The sequence below is a fragment of the Marmota marmota genome, unplaced genomic scaffold, assembly GCF_001458135.2.
Source record: "Marmota marmota marmota unplaced genomic scaffold, marMar, whole genome shotgun sequence".
Lineage (NCBI taxonomy): Eukaryota > Metazoa > Chordata > Mammalia > Rodentia > Sciuridae > Marmota > Marmota marmota.
In genome coordinates this window covers 11001369-11022199 of record NW_025999880.1, presented here as the reverse complement: position 1 = coordinate 11022199, position 20831 = coordinate 11001369, and the positions used below count along the sequence as shown (strand labels likewise).

At 41.5% G+C, this 20831-nt stretch overlaps 1 protein-coding gene, 1 long non-coding RNA gene and 1 pseudogene across 8 annotated transcripts in view; 1 reads left to right on the top strand and 2 right to left on the bottom strand.

The window, feature by feature from the left end:
• LOC125612138 overlaps nt 1-20831 on the top strand; it is a 46691-nt gene that overhangs the window by 5010 nt on the left and 20850 nt on the right. The window contains exon 3 of one of the 2 annotated variants that reach the window (XR_007342465.1): nt 2964-4389. The exons of the other annotated variant lie outside the window; for it this stretch is intronic. This is a non-coding gene — a long non-coding RNA (uncharacterized LOC125612138). Of the gene's footprint in view, nt 1-2963; nt 4390-20831 lie in introns of those variants that run through there. 2 annotated transcript variants of the gene reach the window in all.
• Spag9 (sperm associated antigen 9) overlaps nt 9800-20831 on the bottom strand; it is an 85830-nt gene continuing 74798 nt past the window's right edge. For all 6 annotated transcript variants that reach the window (XM_048788916.1, XM_048788923.1, XM_048788925.1 and 3 more), the window contains 2 exons: nt 19362-19511; nt 9800-14419 (listed from right to left, as the gene is read on the bottom strand). In XM_048788916.1, the coding sequence (XP_048644873.1) occupies nt 14304-14419; nt 19362-19511 (266 nt within the window). In that variant the 3' untranslated portion in view covers nt 9800-14303. The remainder of the gene's footprint in view (nt 14420-19361; nt 19512-20831) is intronic.
• Nucleotides 14691-16759, bottom strand: LOC125612131 (annotated as a pseudogene).

The window sequence follows — 20831 nt, the reverse complement described above, 5'->3', positions numbered from 1 at the left end:
ACCCGCCCTCCACTAACTGGCTGTGTGACTTTGGGCAAGTTATTTAACTAACCTGAGTCTCAGTTTCGTCAGCTGGATGTGAGGGTAATGATCTCATAAAGCAATGCCTAAATTAAATCTAAAATATACATAAAGACCCTATCACATAGGATGTTCTCAACACCTGTGAATTATCAGAGATCATCCAGTCCGACTCCTCTATTTTAGAAATAAGGAAACTGAGGCCCACAATGTGAGTGCTGGGTTCCAAATGTCTTTACAGCAGGCTGCAGAGTCTGGGCTTGGAAGTTCCTGGTGTCTTCATGTTCCCTTCCCCATCATCCTCACATTCTAGAACCCATAACAAAAGGTCACTTCTGAGCTCCTGGGGTGTACACCCCTGTCTTCAGGACCAGGTATGTCTGGGTAGGTGTTGAGATCATTCAGCCACAGGAAGCATTTTCTGGGAGAACCATAGGTCATGTCCAGAGGGCTGAGTCAGGGCAGCCCATGTGCATGAGGCTCATCATGTAGGCCCAGCCACCGGCCTCAGACACATGTCAGATGGCCATAAAGCCCATGTGTCTCCTCCCTCATCAACCTGCCCTTGAACGCCTCTCCCTATACTCCCAGCCCCAGTCTTCACATGACTGCACTTCTCTCATGGCCTGTTTTCCTGTGAGCTTATGTTCTTGACATTCACACCATGGATAAGCACCTGGAGTCCACCCTGGAATTAAAGGAGGGAGCTGCTTCTGGGAAGACAGTCATCACTCTCATCAAAATTTCAAAGGGGACTTCCCCCTAAAAAAAAGGGCGGTAGCAAGAAGAGCAGAGGCACAGATGGTCCAGGTTTCAGCTGGGCCCCTCCTAGAGTCCCCGGGCACCTGCCATCTAAGACAATGGTTCTTAAATAGGGACACCTCTGCCCTAGGGGACATTAAGCAACATATTTTCTGTCACATTGGAGGTGTGTGGGGGGTTATGCTACTGGCATTTAGTGGGTCGAGGTCAAGGACAAGGATGCTGCTGAACACCCTCTAATACACAAACCACACAACCAGGACGCATCCAGCCCCAACTGTCAATAGTGCTGAGATGGAGAAGCTCTGGTTTAAGAGTCCTGTCACACAGGGAAATACGGGCCTCACAGCTGCCCTGAGCATGAAGGGAAACAGTGAAGCCCTTGAAGGAGCTGGGACTGGCTCAGCACTTGCCCCAGGTTGCAAGGACCTTCCTTTTCTAAGACCTTTTTGGCCTGGCACGCAGAGGTGGAGTGGGCACATGTTCTGACCTTAATACTTTTTTTTTTTTTTAAATTTTATTTTGTATCAGGGATTGAAACCTACCTAGGGTGCTTTACCACTGAGCCATATCCCCAGCCCTTTTTATTTTTTCTTTTGAGACAGTGTTTCACTAAGTTTCTGAGACTGACTTTGAACTCACGATCCTCCTGCCTGGGTCTCCTGAGCTGCTGGGATTACAGGTGTGCGCCACCACACCTGGTGACATGAGAATTTTCTGAATGATTTTTTTTCCTCTTATGGACACAATACCTTTATTTTATTTATTCATTTAAAAAATATTTTTTAGTTGTAGGTGGACATAATATCTTTATTTCATTTTTATGTGGTGCTGAAGATCAAACCCAGCACCTCGCATGGGCTAGGCGAGCACTCTACCACTGCCCACAACCCTAGCCCCTTCTGAATGATTTTGATGTTCCTGTTTCCCTGCCCAGCCTGGGGCAGTTTCTAGAACAATCCACATTCACTTCTCAACCCTTTCAACAAGGAAAGGCAGGCCCTGTGAGGAGGCTCACCCTAGGCACTCACGGCTCTGCTTCCTTTGAGTTGGGTCTGGGTCTCATCTCATCGGCTCTCCAGATGGCCCTTCCTGTGTGCCCTTCTTTTTCACTGATGAGGGGAAAGGCCAGATTGGCAAGAAAGGGTGCAAATGCTTGTTCCAAGCTGTCTGTAGACCAAGCTTTTAGACTCCAGTCAGGGCAGAGGACTTGTTGAGGAGTAGCCCTTTGTAGAGGCAGGGGAATGGCCGAAAAGACCTTTAATAGCAATGTGAAGTTAGGGCTAGGGGCTGGCAATCCCTCCCTGCCCCTCAGCTGGGCAGTCTGTAGCCAGTGGGGGTAAAGTTTCTGTCCCTGCCTTCTCCCCTGGGACTGGCTGGAATCCCCACCTGGCCCCCTGGAGCCCTGCTGGGCAATGGGGATTGGCTTATCCAACTTAAGTATAATAGATTATCGGATTACTGTCTGAGGAGGTGACTGGCCTAGGGCCAGCTACAGAGAGGGACCTTGAGACCCCTTTCTGGCACTGCTCATTTGTTGTTGGTTCTTGGGACTAAAAATACACTCCCCCTCTGCAGGTCTCAGCTTTGTGGGGAGGATTCTGCCTTCTTCCCCACCTAGGGAGAGTGCTGGGTTGTGAGGGTGGGGGCAGCTGTGGCTCAGGACACCCAGCTGCTACCTCCCCTGGGACAAGCCCAGGCAGGCCACTGCTGCTGAAAAGGAAGAGGCCCTTGGGGACAGGGCACAGCCAAGGGGGAGGAGCCTGAGGACAGCAGAGTGACTGAGTATAATAAAAGGCTGAGTCCTGGCCGCCTCCTGCCACGTCTTTCTCCCGAGGGACATTTTTGTCTTGCTTGGAAACTTCCTCCTGATTAGTGGCATCCAGACTTGACCTCTTCCACAGTTCCGCTCTGCTGCACACCTGCCCCTAGTGTTCCTTCCCAGGCAGGCTACCTTGCCCTCTGCCAGTCTTCTCTGCAGGAGCTCCAGAGGCTGGATGGCAGCATGGCCTCCTGGGCTTCCTGCCCCAGGTCCCTCAGGGAAGGGACTGGGGCTCCTGGCTGCTGCTCACCAAAGAAAGATTCCTCCCAAGCACCCTTATTCTCTGGCCACTCCAATTTCCACCAAGCTTTCCTGTCCTTTCATGAGGCACAAACCTGACATCTTCCCTCTTCCCCAGGTCTTTCCTTTTCTCATGTCAGCTGGTGAGATCTGGCCTGAAGTTGTGAAGAGGCTGGGCAAGGGGGTGCGCAATAAAGGAGCTGATTCGCTAATGCAACTGGAGTTTGGTACATTCATACCTCCTGGAGTATCCTGGAACAGCCCTGGATCCTATGGGGCATTAAGCTTTCCAGGCTTGAGGATGTCAAAACACTGCTATGAGGTCCCCATCCTCTAGGCCCAGGCCTGCTTCAGCTGTGTGCGTAGCCTGGGCCTGCTCTTGCTTGCCTCGGTATCCCAACTGTGGTGAGGCCTTGGAGAGGTGGCAGGGATGTTTCACCCTGGGTACTTGGAAGCTGCCCAGTCCACTCAGAGCAACCTCCGTGTACCCAGCTCTCTTCTCACATGGTCAGTCTCATGCATCTGGGAAGGGGAGTGCTCTCCAGCCCGTCTCCTCCTTGGTCTACCAGTCAGGCCCTCATCTGCCCAGTCAGCATAGTGATGGCCTGCTCTTCCTTCTTCACCATCAAGAGGCTCCAACACTAACACTGGGGGCAGCAGTGGGGAACAAACCTACTTCAGCTCCTGTGCTCCTATAGTTTCGTCATGGGAGAGGAAGGTATCCTAGAACTCATCCAATCCAGCCCTGCCATTTTATAGAACAAAAAAAGGCCAGGTCTTAAAGCTGTGGCCACTCACTGCAGCTTGGGACAGGGATATGAGCTTGCTGGCAGGAAGCGCAGTGTCTGCAAGTGCGGTGATGGTGACGCACGTCCTTGAGTGAGCTGCAGAGGGGGTGTGTGGAGAGACTGGAAGGTGGCCTTGGAAGTTTATTCCAGGCACAGATTCTCTTCCCCTAATCCTTACCCCCTCCTTTTTTCCTTTTCAGCAGCAGTTATAAAACCCAGGAAATAAATGTGGACTGATGGCCTGTGAAGGGCTTAGTTAGTGCTGTGACCTGCTGAGTTATGTAACTCCTATTTATTATCGGCCTTGGATGAAATTTCCATTGAGGTAACTCACTAAGCTCATTCTGTGACATTTTCTTGTGCTTGCTTGGAGGTGGCAGCAGCAGAAATTCCTCTGCAACTTCAAAGACAGAAATGGTGGTGTAGATACTTTCAGAAATCCCTTTCTTTAATCCTTTAGGCCAATGTTTCTCTCACCCCTTGAAAAAATTGTTCACGCGGGCACAAGCTCCAGAACCTGGCCCCTTTGGGTCCCTCGGCTGTAAGTGACCATAGCCTGACTGAGGAAAGGTATTTCCTTCATGCTGGGGTGAGAACCAGGGGCTGTGAGAATCTACAAGAGCTGAGGAGAAAGGGCGCTAAACTGAGTCCAGAGTTCTAGTCCAGTCTCCACCGCTGTATAACAGCTGCTCTTGGCCTCAGCCTGCTTACTGGTAGAGTGAACGAGTTTACCTATCTGTGTACTTCAACCCTCAAAAGTGTGGCAAGCTCCTTGGTCTGCTTTGCTTGCCATGCTGGGGGTGACAGCCCAGTGGGGACAGAGGGGGAGGGATGAGGGAAGGTTAGTGCCAGTAGGGCTCCACCTTGTGTTCAAAAGGGAGCAGAGCTGCTGTCTCCTCGACTCCCTTCCTGCTTTGGGAGGGGGTGGTACTGGAAGAATTAAGCTTCACCTCTGAGCCCTTCACCTTAGTAGCCAAAAGGGCCCTAGGAAGAAGCTTAAGGGTTCTGATGCCACACTAAAGTAGACTTTTGGAGACCCCTTCTCAGCTTTAAGAAGAAAAAGACTCAAGGGAAGTCCAGGACCCACAGAACTCAACAGTGCCTCTTCATAATCAGGACATATTCCTCTCATTACTGATTCCTTGATGCCTTAGGTACAATCTGGTGCATCAAAACAGCTTGTACCAAGTGACTATGGCTGCATTAATTCCTATCATAAAGGACCTGGGTATGCTCCTTTATGTTAAGTGACCATAGCCTGACTGAGGAAAGGTATTTCCTGGGATCTGGCTGGGCATGAAGAAGGCCACCGTTCAGACAATCCAAACTGCACTTGGCCCAAGATAAGATTGAGGGCCCACAGATGATTTTTGAAGGACCAGGGGCAGAAAGGGGCTAAATTTTACAATCCTTCATCATGACTTGGTTTTTGAGCTGGTTTCATATTACAGTAGAGGGGTCTTTGAAAGAAAGAGCTGTCACCTTGGGGTTCCAGAAACATGACTTTAATATGAAGTGGAATGGTCTGATAAACCCTCAACTGAGCGGTGATCAGGACATTATAGCTCCAAGCAAACTCTCCAAGATAGAACCATAGATGGCCTACACAATAAAAGTCTGCTCCCAAACCAGGCCCAAACACAGCAAGAGGCAAACACCTGGAAAGTCACTCCTGGATTTCAAACTCAAAGAAACATTAGCACATGTCCGGGCATAGCCAAAGGTAGGGGGAAATAAGCTTGATGAGAAAGGGCAATGGAGCTGGGCACACTGGTGTCCATCTGTAATCCGAGGGGACTTGGGAGGCTAAGGCAGGAGGATTGCAAGTTCAAGGCCAAGCCTGGGTAACTGAATGAGTCCTTGTCTCAAAATAAAATAAAAAGGTCTGGAGATGTGGCTTGGTGGTAGAGCATCCCTGGGTTCCAAAGAGAGAAAGAGAGGGAGGGGCAGTGCACACAAGAAATCAAGGCATCAGTAGGGGAAAAGAAACATATTTCTTCATTGTTGAGTAATATTTAACATGATCTTATTTGTTTCCTCCAATAATCTTATCACAGACCATCATTAGCATACTACTTATGAAGCAATTCAAGTTTTTGAAAGACTATTCCACTCTTTGCATGTTACCTGAGATGTCCTAAAAAATATTTTGCATTCTTGCTTGAAAAGACTAATACTGAGCTCTTAAATCAGGTAGACAGCATATCATTCTTCTTGCCACCATTCCACACCCTACTGTGCATCTGATGTTAATATTTAGCTTTTTTATGTTTAGTCTCCACCCATTTATATATAGTAACTGAGATAATTCTTGTCATAAAGCATTATGAATAACAGATACCAAAGATGTTTTGATGGCATCTAAAATGCCAAATCTACTATTTTCATGCTTTAACATGCCCCTTAGCATTCCTGCATCGGAATGAAATTAACTATTAGATGCAAAATATGGGTTTTTCTTGGCTGGGTGTAGTGTCACAAGCCTATAGTCCCAGCAACTTGGAAGGCTGAGGCAAGGCCAGTCTGGGCAACTTAGTAAGACCCTGGCTCGAAAATAAAAAATGGGGCTGGGATTGTGGCTCAGAGGCACAGTGCTCACCTAGCATGTGTGAGGCACTGGGTTCAATCCTCAGCACCACATAAAAATAATATATAGATATTGTGTCCACCTATAACTAAAAAATAAATATTAAAAAAAAAAAATAAAAAGGGCTGGGGATATAGTTCAGAGACAGAACACCTCTTGGTGAAATCCCCAGTAGCGCAAGCATACACCCACAATGGGTTTTCTTGTGTTTAGCTTTCATAGAACACCCCTTTTCCTTAAACCGTGGAGGGCAAGGCAATAGAGCAAGGTATGTGTCAGGCCAAGGCACTTCTACTTGAGGAATTACTTTCCTTATAGGAATTACCTTCCTCAAAGTATCCTAAACAAGGCCTGAAACATTAACAAGTAGACTGAAAATAAGGATAATTCTGCTTCTGACTAGCACTGCAGCCAATTTTTCTCTTATTTTTGTCACATTATAAAGCAGACACCATACTAGTATCATTTGTTCAACTTGTGCTTCTAAGGAACAGACACCTTTGGGGTTTTCACCATTTCTGAGTCTGCTTCCCCCTACTGGTCTCCATCTCCTTGAGGGTGTCTTACCTGTCTTCACACATGTGACACCTGGGAACTCCAAAAGCACAATGCTGAGTGCCAGGCAGGGTAGGTGGTTTGTTGGTTGCTGTCACATGTTACTTAGTCATCACAAGAACCCCTTGGGAATTCTTTATTTTTTGAGCAGGGGCACTGGGGATTGAACCCAGGGGCACTTTACCACGGAGGATCCCCAGCCCTTTTTAATTTTTTTTTTCTTCTTAAGACAGGGCTTCACTGAGTTGCTGAGGCTGGCCTTGAAATTGCAATCCTCCTACCTTAGTCTCCCAAGTCGCTGGGATAACAAGAGTGCACCAACACTCCTGGCTCTCTTTGGGATGTTACTCTCACCTCAGAGTAAAGAAACTGAAGAGTGAAGTGACTACCAAAGAGTCACAAAATTAAGAAACATTAGACCAGGGCTCAAACCCAGTTCTCTTGGACTGGAAGTCTAACACTTTTCTGCTCACCTGAAGTAGCCCTGGTGTTCAGTTGATCTGGTTATAGCACCAGCGAGGTACCTGATACTCTCAACTAAACTTGTTTACCAACAGGCAAGGACTTTCTGATAGCCAGGCCTCTGAATTACCTGGGAATGGTAATATTCTCCCCAAAGGGTTTCTCTGCAGATCACCTTATGAATTTTTGGGCCAAATACTTGGAAAAACTGTTAGATGTTATAAAAATGAAGCTAGGCATGATAAGTAAAAGGTACTTTTTTTCTATGAAAAACCATCAGAAGATAGCCTTGCCAAGTGAATTCAGACTTAAGAGAGATGAAATATTCTCTTCAAGCTTTTAATGTATCAGTAGGTTCAAAGTATCCTAAACTTCAATTGTCCATGAATCAAAAAAAGAAAGACTATTATGTTGGGCTTGGGGTGAGTCTGCTCGCAGGCCACAATGTTCAAGTTAAAACAGGCTAAAAATGAATGAAGCTGTGTGCTCCTGGAAAACAAGTGTTTGTGAATCCAGCTGAGCTGCTTTGAGTTGCCTTTTTCTTTTTTTCCTGTGGTGCTGGGGATTGAACCCAGAGCATTGTGCATGCGAGGCAAGCACTCTACCAACTGAGTTATATCCCCAGCCCTGCTTTGAGTTCCTTTAAGCAGATGTTCTCAATAGGAGGATAATAATCAGCTGGGTAACTATATCAGTAGTCTGATATTCCTGAGAGGAAGAAGGGAAAAAAAAGTATTCTGCAAATAGCTCCTGGGGTGATTCTGTTCATACCTCCCTCTCCTGGTTCAGCTGAGAACTGCGGCTTTAAGTTAAATTGCTATTTCCACTGAGCAGAGGTTTATTTTGTCCACCCCTCTTTTGGGGCCTCCATTCAAATCATAACTCCTTTGTGTCTGTGGGTGGGAACCACTGTACTGCTTGAATACGGTGAAAAGCAAGGAGTTAAGCTATCTAGCTTCTTTTATACAATGTCGTTCTGATAAATTGGAAACTCTAGTAATCAAATCCCACCTACCAGCTGCCTGGGCCTCATGGCAGATTGGGCAGCCCTGAACCTGCAAGCAAGGTATGGTTTTTATCTGTATAGACAATAAAGCAAGGGAAATCAGAAACAGGGTCACAAAACCAGAGGGTTACAACTAGGGTTTTTCTTAGATCACCTGACTAAACTACCTTCCCCTTTAATACAAGAGAATTCACATCCAAGGATGTGAGTGGTAAAGCACTTGCCTAGCATGCACAAGACCCTGAGTTGGATCCCCAGCACCACAAAAAAAAAAAAAAAAAAAAAAAAAAACCCCACAAAAAACTCCCAAATGTTATGTTAATGTGACCTGCCTAGAGTCACTGTAGGGGTAAAGCCTGGACCCACAGCTTTTTTTCCCACTACCCTGCTCTATCTCCCTAAAGAAAATGGATTTAGATGGGTGTGACAGTGCATAACTGTAATCCCAGCAAGTTCAAAGCCAGCCTGGACAACTCAGTGAGATCCTGTCTCAAAAATAAAATTTAAAAAGGGGCTGTGGATCTGCAGCTTACTTGGAGAACATTTACCTAGTAGCATGCATGAGACCCTGGGTTCAATCCCCACTACTGGCGGGGTTGGGGTGAGGGGTCAGTTTAAAATGAAATGTATTATTACCTAATATTTAAGGCAGTCTGAAAAATCTATCAAACAGTCCTTAATTAATTGATTACTGCCTCTTTAAGAGCTGGTAGCTTAAGCAGAATCTCTCTACTAAGGCCTGAGAGGCAGTTCTCTCCCTGGTACTGGGCAGGGGTCTATAGGCTACAGTTCCAGTTATGACCATGGGGCTCCTGCCCTGTTCCCGACAAAAAACAAAATGAATGTCTTCTGTCTTCTGTTGCCATTTTAACCTCTTACTAGAGGGATCAAAATATGGCTAAACAGGATGCAACAGGACTGACTAATCAATTTCCAAAACAATGCCTTGGCAGGCTCTAGAGGGCGGAAGAGGCAGGTGCGTCAAGGTCCTACCAAGTCAAGGAGTGAGTCAGGCTATTGGTTATGTTATAGAGCATCCCACCTCACTGGACAGATAACTGGTGAAATGTCCTATCAACATGACAAATGGGATGACTTTCACTATCACACAAGAATCCCAATGAAGACACACAAAATCCACTGGATCACACTAAAGACCAGTGCGCTGAATGGGATTAACTTTATATCATCCTTCCTCTAAGAGTCTCTCCAAAGCAAGAGATCACAAATAAGCACACCATATTATCAGAATCCCAGCACAACCTGTCTCTTATCACAGAGTAATCTGGCAAAGGGTATATCTTAGTGTCATGAGTGGGTTGTCACTCACCACTCCTACATCTCTAGACAGTCCTCTTGTCCATTACCTACATCTCATTTGAACACATGAGCCAAGCGGCTCACCCCACTGCTCACCTTCAGACAGTGGCAAATGACAACATTCTGGACCCTGAGAAATGATATGTTTGATGGAGAGATTATTGGACTTTCAAATAAAACCCAAGTTCAGACCCCTGGGAAAAATAAAAAGGAAACAAAACACAATGGACCTCAAACATGTTTCATATACATATTTATATATATTTCATGTACAAAGTTACATTCCGAACCCCAGGGATTCCATAATAGAAATAAATACTGAAATAACTACATTGCTAAGTGAGCTTTTTGCTCATAGAAACAAAGCCTCAGCCTCTAAGACAGTCAAGTGGGACACTCCAGAATCCCACTTTATGGAGGCAAGTAAAATTCTGGATAAGATGTCTAGAACAAAAAACAAATTTAGAACATAAATTGTTAAAATATATTCAAATATTGAGAAATGCAGGACAAAATTAATAATAAAACTTAATTATTTAAGAAAAAGACAATTAGTGTTACAGAAGAGCATAACCCTGTTAGAAAAGCATTGATGACTTCCACATTTCATCTTCTCTCCTCCTCTTCCCCTGTCACAAAGTGAGACCAAGTAAGTCACTTTCTCAACATGATCAATTAAGAAGAGCCCTACTGGCAATGCAGCATGGTGGTAGAGCACTTGCCCAGCATGCACAAGGCCCTGGATTCCAACCCTAGCACCATGGGGTGGAAAAACAGGGCAAAGAAAAGCCCTAACTCTGGTTGAGTCCTTTGGTAAAGGTCATAATACTCACAAGAAAATAAATATTCAGTTCCACAGCATTTCCAAGACCCACATCCTTTAGGACAGTTAATATTATGAGATGTTTTATTACTAAGGCAGCCTATGTCAAGAGTTCTCTTCTCAAATGCAGGAAGAAACGAAAAATATTGCAACTGAGAATCTTTTTTTTTTTGTATTGGGGATTGAACACAGGGGTGCTTAACCACTAAGCTACATCCCCAGCCCCCGCCTTTTTTTTTTTTCATTGAGACAAGATCTCATTAAGTTTCTTATGGCCTTGTTAAATTGCCTGGCCTCAACCTTGCAATCCTCTGGTATCAGCCTCCTGAGTCACTAGGACTACAGGCATGCGCCAACATGCCTGGCTCAAGAGAATGTATTTTAGCCTTTCTTTTTCTTATTTTGCGGTATTAGAAACTGAACTCAGGAGTGCTCTACCACTGAGCTATATCCCCAGTCCTTTTATTTTTCATTTTGAGACAGGGTCGTACTAAGTTGTTGAGGCTGGCCTCAAACTTATGATCCTCCCGCTTCAACTTCCTATGTAGCTGGGACTACAGGTGTACACCACTGAGCCTGGCTTTCTACATAAACACACTTCATCTGGAAAGTCACGTGCTGAATATTCTGTGCTAAAATGTTTTACACTCTCAACAAGTTGCAATTTTTAAGAGACTGATTCCTATTTTAACAATTTAGATCCACACAAGTTACAGAAAAATACTCTCAAAACTGAGTCCATAGAAAATATTCTCCCTTTGCCTCATGGAGATTTTAACTTAGACTTAATAAGTATTAGATTGAGGCATACAGTGATGCCATTTCTATAGATCAGCTATGGCTGAACAATGATAATTTCATGACTCAATTTCTTCTTCTTTTTTTTGACAATTTTTTAATATTTATTTTTTAGTTTTCGGTGGACACAACAACTTTATTTTATTTTTATGTGGTGCTGAGGATCGAACCCAGTGCCCCGCACATGCCAGACAAGCACGCTACCGCTTCAGCCACATCCCCAGCCCTCTTCTTCTTCTTTTTTAATATTTATTTTTTAAAAGTAGTTGGATACAATACCTTTGTTTTATTTTTATGTGGTGCTAAGGATCGAATCCAGGGCCTCGCAAGTGCTAGACGATCGCTCTACCGCTGAGCCACAATCCCAGCACCTTATATGATTCAATTTCATACATAACCCAATGTAACAAAATGAGAATCCTTAGTACCCCTGATTTCTTCCAATAGGGGCAAATTTTCTATGTGGAGAGACCAACCCAAGGCACTCAATCCTTGTTCGTTCTGGATTTGGGAGCTACAGCCCTCTACTGCTTTTGAGAAGCTTACATTTGGTCATTTCTTCAAAAGACTACCACCTTGATCAAAGTAGACATTACAAGAATATAAACCTATTATTGGGGGAAAGAGGAAGGAAAGTAATCTATAGAAAGTGTTTAACTGAAATTACAAATATACGCACAAGTCTTTAAAACAAATTATACAGGCATTTTTGTCCTTTTTGGTCCCTGAAATTAATTAACAGGGCCACAGACAATCTGATATCTTTAGGTAAAATGATTACGCACCTATATTCCTTAAGTCAGAGCTGGTAAGTTTAAAAGGAGCATTTACAACCACGTTTGCACAGTTCATTGTTAATTCCTGATTTCCTAAGTTACATCAATCATACAAATGTGTGAAAGGCTTCTGAACAAGTGGGGCATCTGACTCTGGGATGCTTACCTCTTGGGATTAAAATTCCCAACACTTTGGTGTCTCTATGAATTTATACAACATTCTTAACAAAGGTTTAATAATGCTTTTTTAGGAATTGCCAAAAGTGGCTAAGATTAAAACAAAAACACATAGCAAACAAGCTATGGAAAAGTGGCCTAAATTTTGTTTCCTTAAGTGACTAAGCTCAAGCAAAAAATTATCTGTTACATACAGCTTTTATTAAAATAGGTTTTTCTTCTAAAACATACATAGCCACAGTTTTATGGTGTATACAGTGTGCTTATAGACACATGTGGCCAAATGGATCCAAAGGTCTTCCAAAGCTCAGTAAATCCCACGTATTTTATGTCCTAGCCAGATCATGTATATGCGTTAAAGTCACTGGTATAGTTTTTACAGATATCTTTGTATAATAGTTCAGAAGAAAAAGAAAAAAAAAAAAAAAACAAAAAACAACCCTGGTACCTAAGAATGTTTTGACAATTGGAGACCTGTGTTTGCTTTCTTTTCTTTGAAGTCCTTACAATGACGGGGGAACATTTTTCCCGTAAGTTTGTATTTTTCTTTTTTTTTTTTAGTTGTAGATGGACACAATACCTTTATTTTTTATGTGATGCTGAGGCTCAAACCCAGTGCCTCACACATGCTAGGCAAGCGCTCTACCACTGAGCCCCAGCCCTAGCCCCAATAGGTTTGCATTTTTAAAATAGCATAAAATTATATTTAACTTTACCTAGAGTAACAATAAGAAATGGTAAACCATACATTTTCAAGAAGCTTGAGAGGGAAAAACCTAAAGCATCATGGGTTTTAAAAAACTTACTAAGGGAAAAAAAATCAGTCAAATCTAGATTCTAATCTATTTTTTGAATGGATACTGTTAATTGAAAAGATATAATTATCAGCCTTGACTTTATATATATATATGGTATATCAGCTTTGTCTTCTTCCCCTTCATAGTTTTCCTTTTTGAAGATAAAATACTATCTAAGCTCAAAATACTGAGCTTAGAAGGGCGCAAAAGCTTAAACATGTTATTTACATCCAAAATACCAAGTATTTAGTAGTTTTACACAGAAAAAAGAAAACAACCCTCCTGGTCAAATTTCTTATTCAATGGGCTAGTGATGTAGCTCAGTGGTAAGCATACTTGACTGGCATGCATGAGGCCCTAGGTTTGGTCCTCAGGAACACACACACATATACACACAAAATCCTCACTTAATTGGTGAGGACAGACTCCATCACCCTCCATCACGACTTCACTTTTACTTCTAACAGGTCAGAGCAGGCCAGGAACATGTGGCAAATAGGTGATATTTTATACGGAAAAAAAACCCGAATTAACTACCATCATCTCTGGTACGATGAATGCAAAACACAAGGCTAAAGCTTCTTCTAAGCTTTATAAATTATAAACCTCTCAAACGTGTCAGTTTGAAAACAAGAGAAACTAGTCTCAAAAAAAAAAAAATCAGGATATTCAGAGAAGCAGGCCTCATAAACTTTAGAGCTCTAATAAGTCAGAAACAGGAAACTTTTATTTAAATAGTGTAGTCTTAATTTCTTTAATATAAAACCCCCTGAAAATCTGATGAAAACAAAGTTTTATATACCATATAAACAAGATTTGTCAGACTTGAAAAGTGAAAGTTAATTTACAGTTAGCTTTTAGCCTTTTTGGGATAGTTAGACAAATCCTGATACTCCATCTGATAGTAGTGTGTGTCAATTTTATATACACCGGGGAAAACTCTGTTATAGTACTTAATGGTACAGTTTCATTTATCAAGTGTTTTCCAATAATTCCATTATTAGTGACAGCTAAAAAGTGACCCCATCAAATGAAGTGAGTGACATTAGACTGTGGCAGAAAAAACCACATCTGGATTGCTTTCTGTAATTCACCAGTTTGAAGAAAGTAATTCTTTGATTTGTTCATAATATACTGAAATTGCCTATAACACTGGTGCAGTAAAACAGCTAGTTCCTCTGTATTGTTATGGCAGGACAGATTTTGTAATATAAAGTTAACAGGAAGAAATGCTCACATATTATGTGGTGAAACTTATTTCACCACAAAAAAAAAAAAAAAAAAAAAAAAAAGCATTAAATAAAGGGGAAAAGGAAAAATAAACCATGCAGAAGAGACATGTCCCTATCTCCACCTGTATCCTATGGGCTCACTCACTGCCATACATCACTTGCCATACTATCAAGTGACTTCTTTCTGCTTTGGTGACAGATGGTTCAAGTGGAAGATCTTCTCCAAGAAGTTCTGATTCTCCACCTTCATCACCTAGTGGATGATAAGGAGACTCAAGTTAGATTAACATGGGAAATATAGAACTATGTGAATTACATAATGCTCATGGTTAGCCTATGCATAGATGCACAAAACTTGTCTGACTTCCATTGCAGAAAAACAGTAAAAGAAATACCATAAGTCAGAATCTTCACCCACTCATGCAAGTCATTACAGAGCTTTGAAAAGGTTTATTCGTTTTCCCCTATACTTATAAAAACGAGTTCACCATAGTATGTTGGTAAGACATTGCAATACATCTGCACACTGATGTTAACAGAAAAGGGAAGCTAAGACAACAAAGCTGTCCAAATCTGTGTTCATCCAAAATGGACAGCTGGGGCTGGAGATACAGTTCACTAGAAGAGTGTTTGCCCTAAGTTTGATCCTCAGAAGGCTGAGCCAGCCTCAGCAAAAGTGATGTGCTAAGCAACTCAGTGAGACCCTGTCTCTAAATGAAATAAATACAAAATAGGGCTGGGGACGTGGCTCAGTGGTCAAGTGCCCCTGAGTTCAATCCCCAGTACCAATAACAAAATAAAAGAATTAAGATTAAATAATGCTATAAGTGTGCACAAAGAGACAGAGCACACAAACTAACTAAATCCCAAATCCAAACAGTTTATTAAATCAAGTGACAGAAGAAAAGTTCTTCAACGGAAGATAACCGATTAAAAGTCTCCCTGAAAGACAGCAAATTCATCACCTGCTAAACTAGGCTTTTCTTCCCATGATTTTCAGGTTTAGGACAGGTGATGAATTAACAGCATATGGTAAAGATTGAGAAACAAAAAAGGTTGGGGCAGTAGGGAGGCCACAGGTCCTCTGCAAGGTGGCTAAGTGAATGTGGTGAATGAGGTAGTGGGCGCACTCACTCCTCTCCATAAGCTCACATCAGTTAACTTTTGTACAGAGCAGGGTTATTCTGACACAACCTAGTGACAACTTGTCTGGTGGGATGAATTCTTCAGCAAAATCCTAAAAATATGCATACCAAAGAACAAAGATATTCTACTGATGTTCTAAAATTTTCTAATGTGTCCACCTGAATTTCAGCTACACACAAAAAAATATAGAATAAAAAATAGAAATAGTGTAAGAGAAACAATCTTGATTATTTGCATCTTTCTTTGCAGGCCACTCCCTCCCTTATCCACACCCCACTAATTTCTGCCCTTGTCCCACAAGAATGCCAAATCACAGAGATAAAATTCATTTTCTGAACTAAAAAATCAACATGGTTAGTATGTGAAAAAAAAAAAATTAGGCTTGGCTCTTAATAGCTGTTGAGACAAAAAGTTGTTGGTACTTGTTTTCTGAGTTGTTTTGAAGATTCTATTTTATCCTGTTTCCAACAGTCTCAATTCAAGTTACAACATTAAAAAAAATAAAGAACCGATGGAGATCTGTTTGTCATTGTTAAAATATTGCAGGAAATAAAAAAGGAAACAGAACAACAACAACAAAAAAATTAATTTCATTTTTTTCAATATGACCCAAAATTTATTTATCGAAGTTAAAATACTTTAAAGTGTATACAAAATTGTAAAATAACTGATGCATTTTTCAATAAAGATATCCAACATAAAATGTAATAACAGAAGAAAACAAAGGATTCATCACTTTTGCTCCAATTTAAAGTCACCTTATTGATCGATACATCATGAAATCGATAGTTATACATCTAGGAAATTTACCAAAAGAGCTCTCTTCTACTGATGTGTATATTTTAATTTGTTTCATGTGGGTATCTCTCCCATTTTGGTGACTGGCTAGAACAGCAATCTGTATCATGAATGTTCGAGTTGGCTTCTTATGATTATCAGTTAAGGGAACATGAATCCAGCCATTTGGTTCTACCAATTCAAGTTGCTGAACTGGATGTTCACTAAATGAGGCTGGGACCCATCTGATTGCCAGTATGTTTCTAGATTGACATCTCGTAACTGATCCACTCCAAATCCCGGTTTGCAAGGTGAGAGTGACTAAACAGCTTGTGACCCAATTTCCCTTACTGTTCCAGTCCTTTCCAATTAATTGCTTAGGATCTGCACCAGGAGGTGTGTGTTTGGTCATTTTCTAAATATTACCTTCCAGACTTGGTTTGCCACAACTGAGGGTCTCAGGGATGGCGAGAGATCCACATCCCTCCCCACTCCACTTCTATGACAGCCTGGCTTCCCCAATGATGACTTAGAATGGGGGTCATAGCCCTTCCAATTTTTTTTTTTTTGTATTTTATTTATTTTTTAGTATTTGGCAGACACAACATCTTTGTATGTGGTGCTGAGGATCGAACCCGGGCTGCACGCATGCCAGGCAAGCGCACTACCGCTTGAGCCACATCCCCAGCCCCAATTTTTTTTAATTCACTACAAAAATTAATTTATAAGCCAGGTGTGTGGCACAGCCTATAATCCCAGCATCTTCAGAGGATGAGACAGGAGGATTTCGAATTCAAAGCCAGCCTCAGCAACAGTGAGGCCCTAAGCAACTTAGTGAGACTCCGTCTCTAAATAAAATACAAAATAGAGCTGGGGATGTGGCTCAGTGGTTGATGTCCCTGAGTTTAAATCCTGGCTCCCCCCAATCCCCCCAAATTTAATTTTATAACAGGGCACAGTGGTGCGTGCCTATAAACCCAGCAACTCAGGAGGCTGAGGCAGGGGGATTATGAGTTCAAAGCCAGCCTCAGCAATTTATCGAGGCCCTAAGCAACTCAGTGAGATCCTCTCTCTAAACAAAATACCAAAAAGCGTTGAGGATGTGGCTCAGTGTCGAGTGCCCCTGAGTTCCAATACCTGGTAAAAACAAAACAACAACAACAACAAAAAAACATAATTAATTTATACTTAAAGACAAGTTTATTTTTCAGGCTGGATTACTAGAGATATTGCCAAATCTAGTTAAGCAATTTTTATGCTAGTCTCAGGAGCTACAATGGAAGGAATTTAGTGGAAACAGAAAAACTACAGAGATTTTACTAACATATTCTTTTTTTTTTTTTTTTTTTGGTACTGTGGATTGAACTCTGGGGAGCTTTTACCACTGAGCTACATCCCCAGTTCTCTTTAATTTTTATTTTAAAACAGTGTCTCACTGAATTACTTAGGGCCTTTGCTAAATTGCTGAATTGCTAAATTGCTTGCCTTGACTTGTGAGTCATCGGGATTACAGGGAGTGTGCCATCTTGTCAGGCTCTACCATATTCATCGTATGGTTCCAAGTGCCTGCTGTATTCCAAGAAAAATCTATAGAGATCATCCCAGCCAAGTGGAGTCCTTATCATTACTTTCTATAAAGAAATGCTGCACTATTAATTATTTAAAACATTTTGAAACTAATCCATTCCTGGCGATATTAACAGGATTAAATCAATTTCTAAGCATTACTTCTCCTTCCTTAAAATTATGTCTAGAAGCCTCTTGTATTAGATATTCTGTAAAATCTCTTGCATTAGATTTTACACTAGTTGCATATGGCACACTGTAATTTAAATGACCTTAAATTTTTACAGAATTCTTATCTAAAATAATAATCTATCACTGATCTATATTTTTATATTCTTTAAAAATCATTCAGTACTTTATGTTTGGAAGCTTTTCAAATCACTGAGATTTTTAGGTTAGTCTATTTATAGCTGGTAAATTCACATTGGCACGTTGCTTTACAGTTTACTAAGCACTACTCTTTTCCTCTGGATTTGCTGCCTCTGTTTGGAGTTCTGAGTGAATGGATCATTCTCTTTTGCCACATCCCACTAGGTAACAATTCTTCATCATGCTGCTTCTGTATTCCCACTGTCCCTACCTCACTCAGGTATTCATTTTTTTCTAACTTGCTTCCCTATCTTTTAAAAAATTTTTTTTTTAGTTGTAGATGGTCACAATATCTTTACTCATCTTTATGTGATGCTGAGGATCGAACCCAGTACCCTTACACGTGCAAGGCAAGTGCTCTACCAATGAGCTAGCCCCAATCCTGCACTTCTCTTTAGTCTTGAACCTTCAATCCACCTTCCACACAGATCTAATCACATTGCACCTCTATTTAAAGGCCTCCAGCAATACTCCTTTTCTTGAAAGATAAAGTGAAAATCTGGTAAATAAAGGCCTCTCATAATCCAGTTCCTCCCTCACTTTTTAGACTAGAAATTCACACTTCTTTTCTACTCCATGTTCCTGTCATTTAAAAATGTTTTTTCTTCAGTTAAAATGGTTTTGCCTCTCTAAATTTTGGTCAAGACATTCTCTTACCTCGGAATGCCAATCCTCAGCCTTCCCCAGTCCATTCCCAACCTGATCCTTTAGACTAACACTATTCAGTGATGAGTCACTTCAAGCACCATTTCTTGACTTCCTTCTCTCCCCACCCATGGGAAGAACTGACTACTCTTTACCAAAGCATTTATAACATTTTAATACTGACATGTCCTCAGCCTGTATTGTTCTATAAGCTATTAGAGGGAGGCTTTATCTGACTTGTTTCCACATCTCAAAGTTAAGTCTGACATGGTAGATGCTCAATTAATATACAAAAAGAAAACAACAGGTGAAATCACTTTTGATATGAGTGCTGCTTTATACAGTATTTTTATTTTCTTCATTTTGCAGGTGAGAAAACTGTAGTAGAATGATTTGCCCTGGGTCTTTAGATTCCAGGTCTTCACATGAAACTTAATGACCACTTCTTGCTATTTCTCATATTCCTTCGAACAAATACACTTTGGTATGAAAAGAAATGTGTGTGTATGTACATATACATACATACACAGAGGCAGAAAGAAGGCAAAAAAGAAATATACAATCCTTCTTCAAGCGAAGAATTTAAAGAGAATATCTTAGAAATTATTATCAGAGTGGTTTCTATTTACTATGGCTGAAAGTCCACATTGCAGAACACTGTGGAAACTGAGCCCCCAGAACCAAAGACTTACCCATCCGGAAGTCAATGTAGCCCTCTCCTCCACTGATGACAAGCATAGACTTCAAGGGTGTCTGGCTGCTGGACTCCGGTGCAGATGGTCCTGCTTTATCACCTGTTAAATCTGTGCCACTACTGCCACTTTGTGGGCTAATGACTTGACCTATTTTACACAGGAGCAGAAGTACATATTACTTATATCACAGACGAGGACAGGGCATAGTATTTTATTCTTTCTCTCTGAATTTTTTCAGAGTTAAACAAACTGGCAAATACATGCTCAGTACAAAGTACTGGGGATGCTATAAAGTTCTGCATGATCAGAAAACAATGATTAGAAAGTCATAAGGTCTCAATCTGAAAATCTTTAAAAAAATTTTTTTTTTGTAGTTATAGATGGACAGAATGTCTTTATTTGTTTATTTTTATGTGGTATTGAGCATGGAACCCAGTGCCTCACACATGCTAGGCAAGCACTCTGCCAATGAACCACAACCCCAGTCATTCAATCTTTCAATCTGAAGAGGAAATAGATCCAAAATCAGTGTAGGATATGTATGGCAAGGCGGGTCTTAGCTGCCTGTTTTCAAATTATTACAATCTCTACCTTCTGGTTTGAGGGACAGTAGAAAGGTCTCTCTCCTGAAAGGAAATGTTTGCATTTGTTTATGAGACAGAATAATCTTCAATTGAAGCCTTATTGATTTGCATATTTAAATTAATACTTAAATTTATTTCAAATCCATGGCCTTCCTTTCATAGTTAAGTATATCTTATTTTTAGTTTAGAGTATATAGATAAAATTGCTAATTGCTCCATTTGTTCTAAAGCTTTAGTTCTACAGTAAAACCCATGATCATGAAATGATAGATAAAAACCTTTAAATGTTATTCACACTGTGAATAAATGAATAGTCTCCAAGGCATCCCTTTTAGAAAGCTTTGACTATATACTTTTTTTCTTGCCAGAACCTGCTGTCTTTTGGTCAAACTACCCAGACCATGACTCCAGAAGCTAGCAGGACATTGTTATATGACATGATATACTCTAAATTAAAAAATTAATTTATCTTAAAAAAGTGTATAGGACAAGCCAGGCACAGTGGCACATGCTTGTAATTACAGCAGCTCAAGAGGCTGAGATAGGAGGATCGCGAGTTCAAAGCCAGCCTCAGCAACAGCGAAGCGCCGAACAACTCAGTGAGACCCTGTCTCTAAATAAAATACAAAATAGGGCGGGATATGTGGCTCAGTGGTGGTCAAGTGCCCCAGAGTTCAATCCCCAATAACCCCCCCCCCCCAAAAGAAAGTGGATAGGACAGTATGATGTATCCCTACAGGGCTTCATTAAGATCTGATTTAAGCATTTTCTAGAAGAAATCAAGCTTATTAGAAATAACTTATATTAGTAGACTAGTTAGTTCTGCTTCAGAAGCAAGGACATGAAGGTATGACAAGGATAAACACGATGGTTGGGGCTGTGG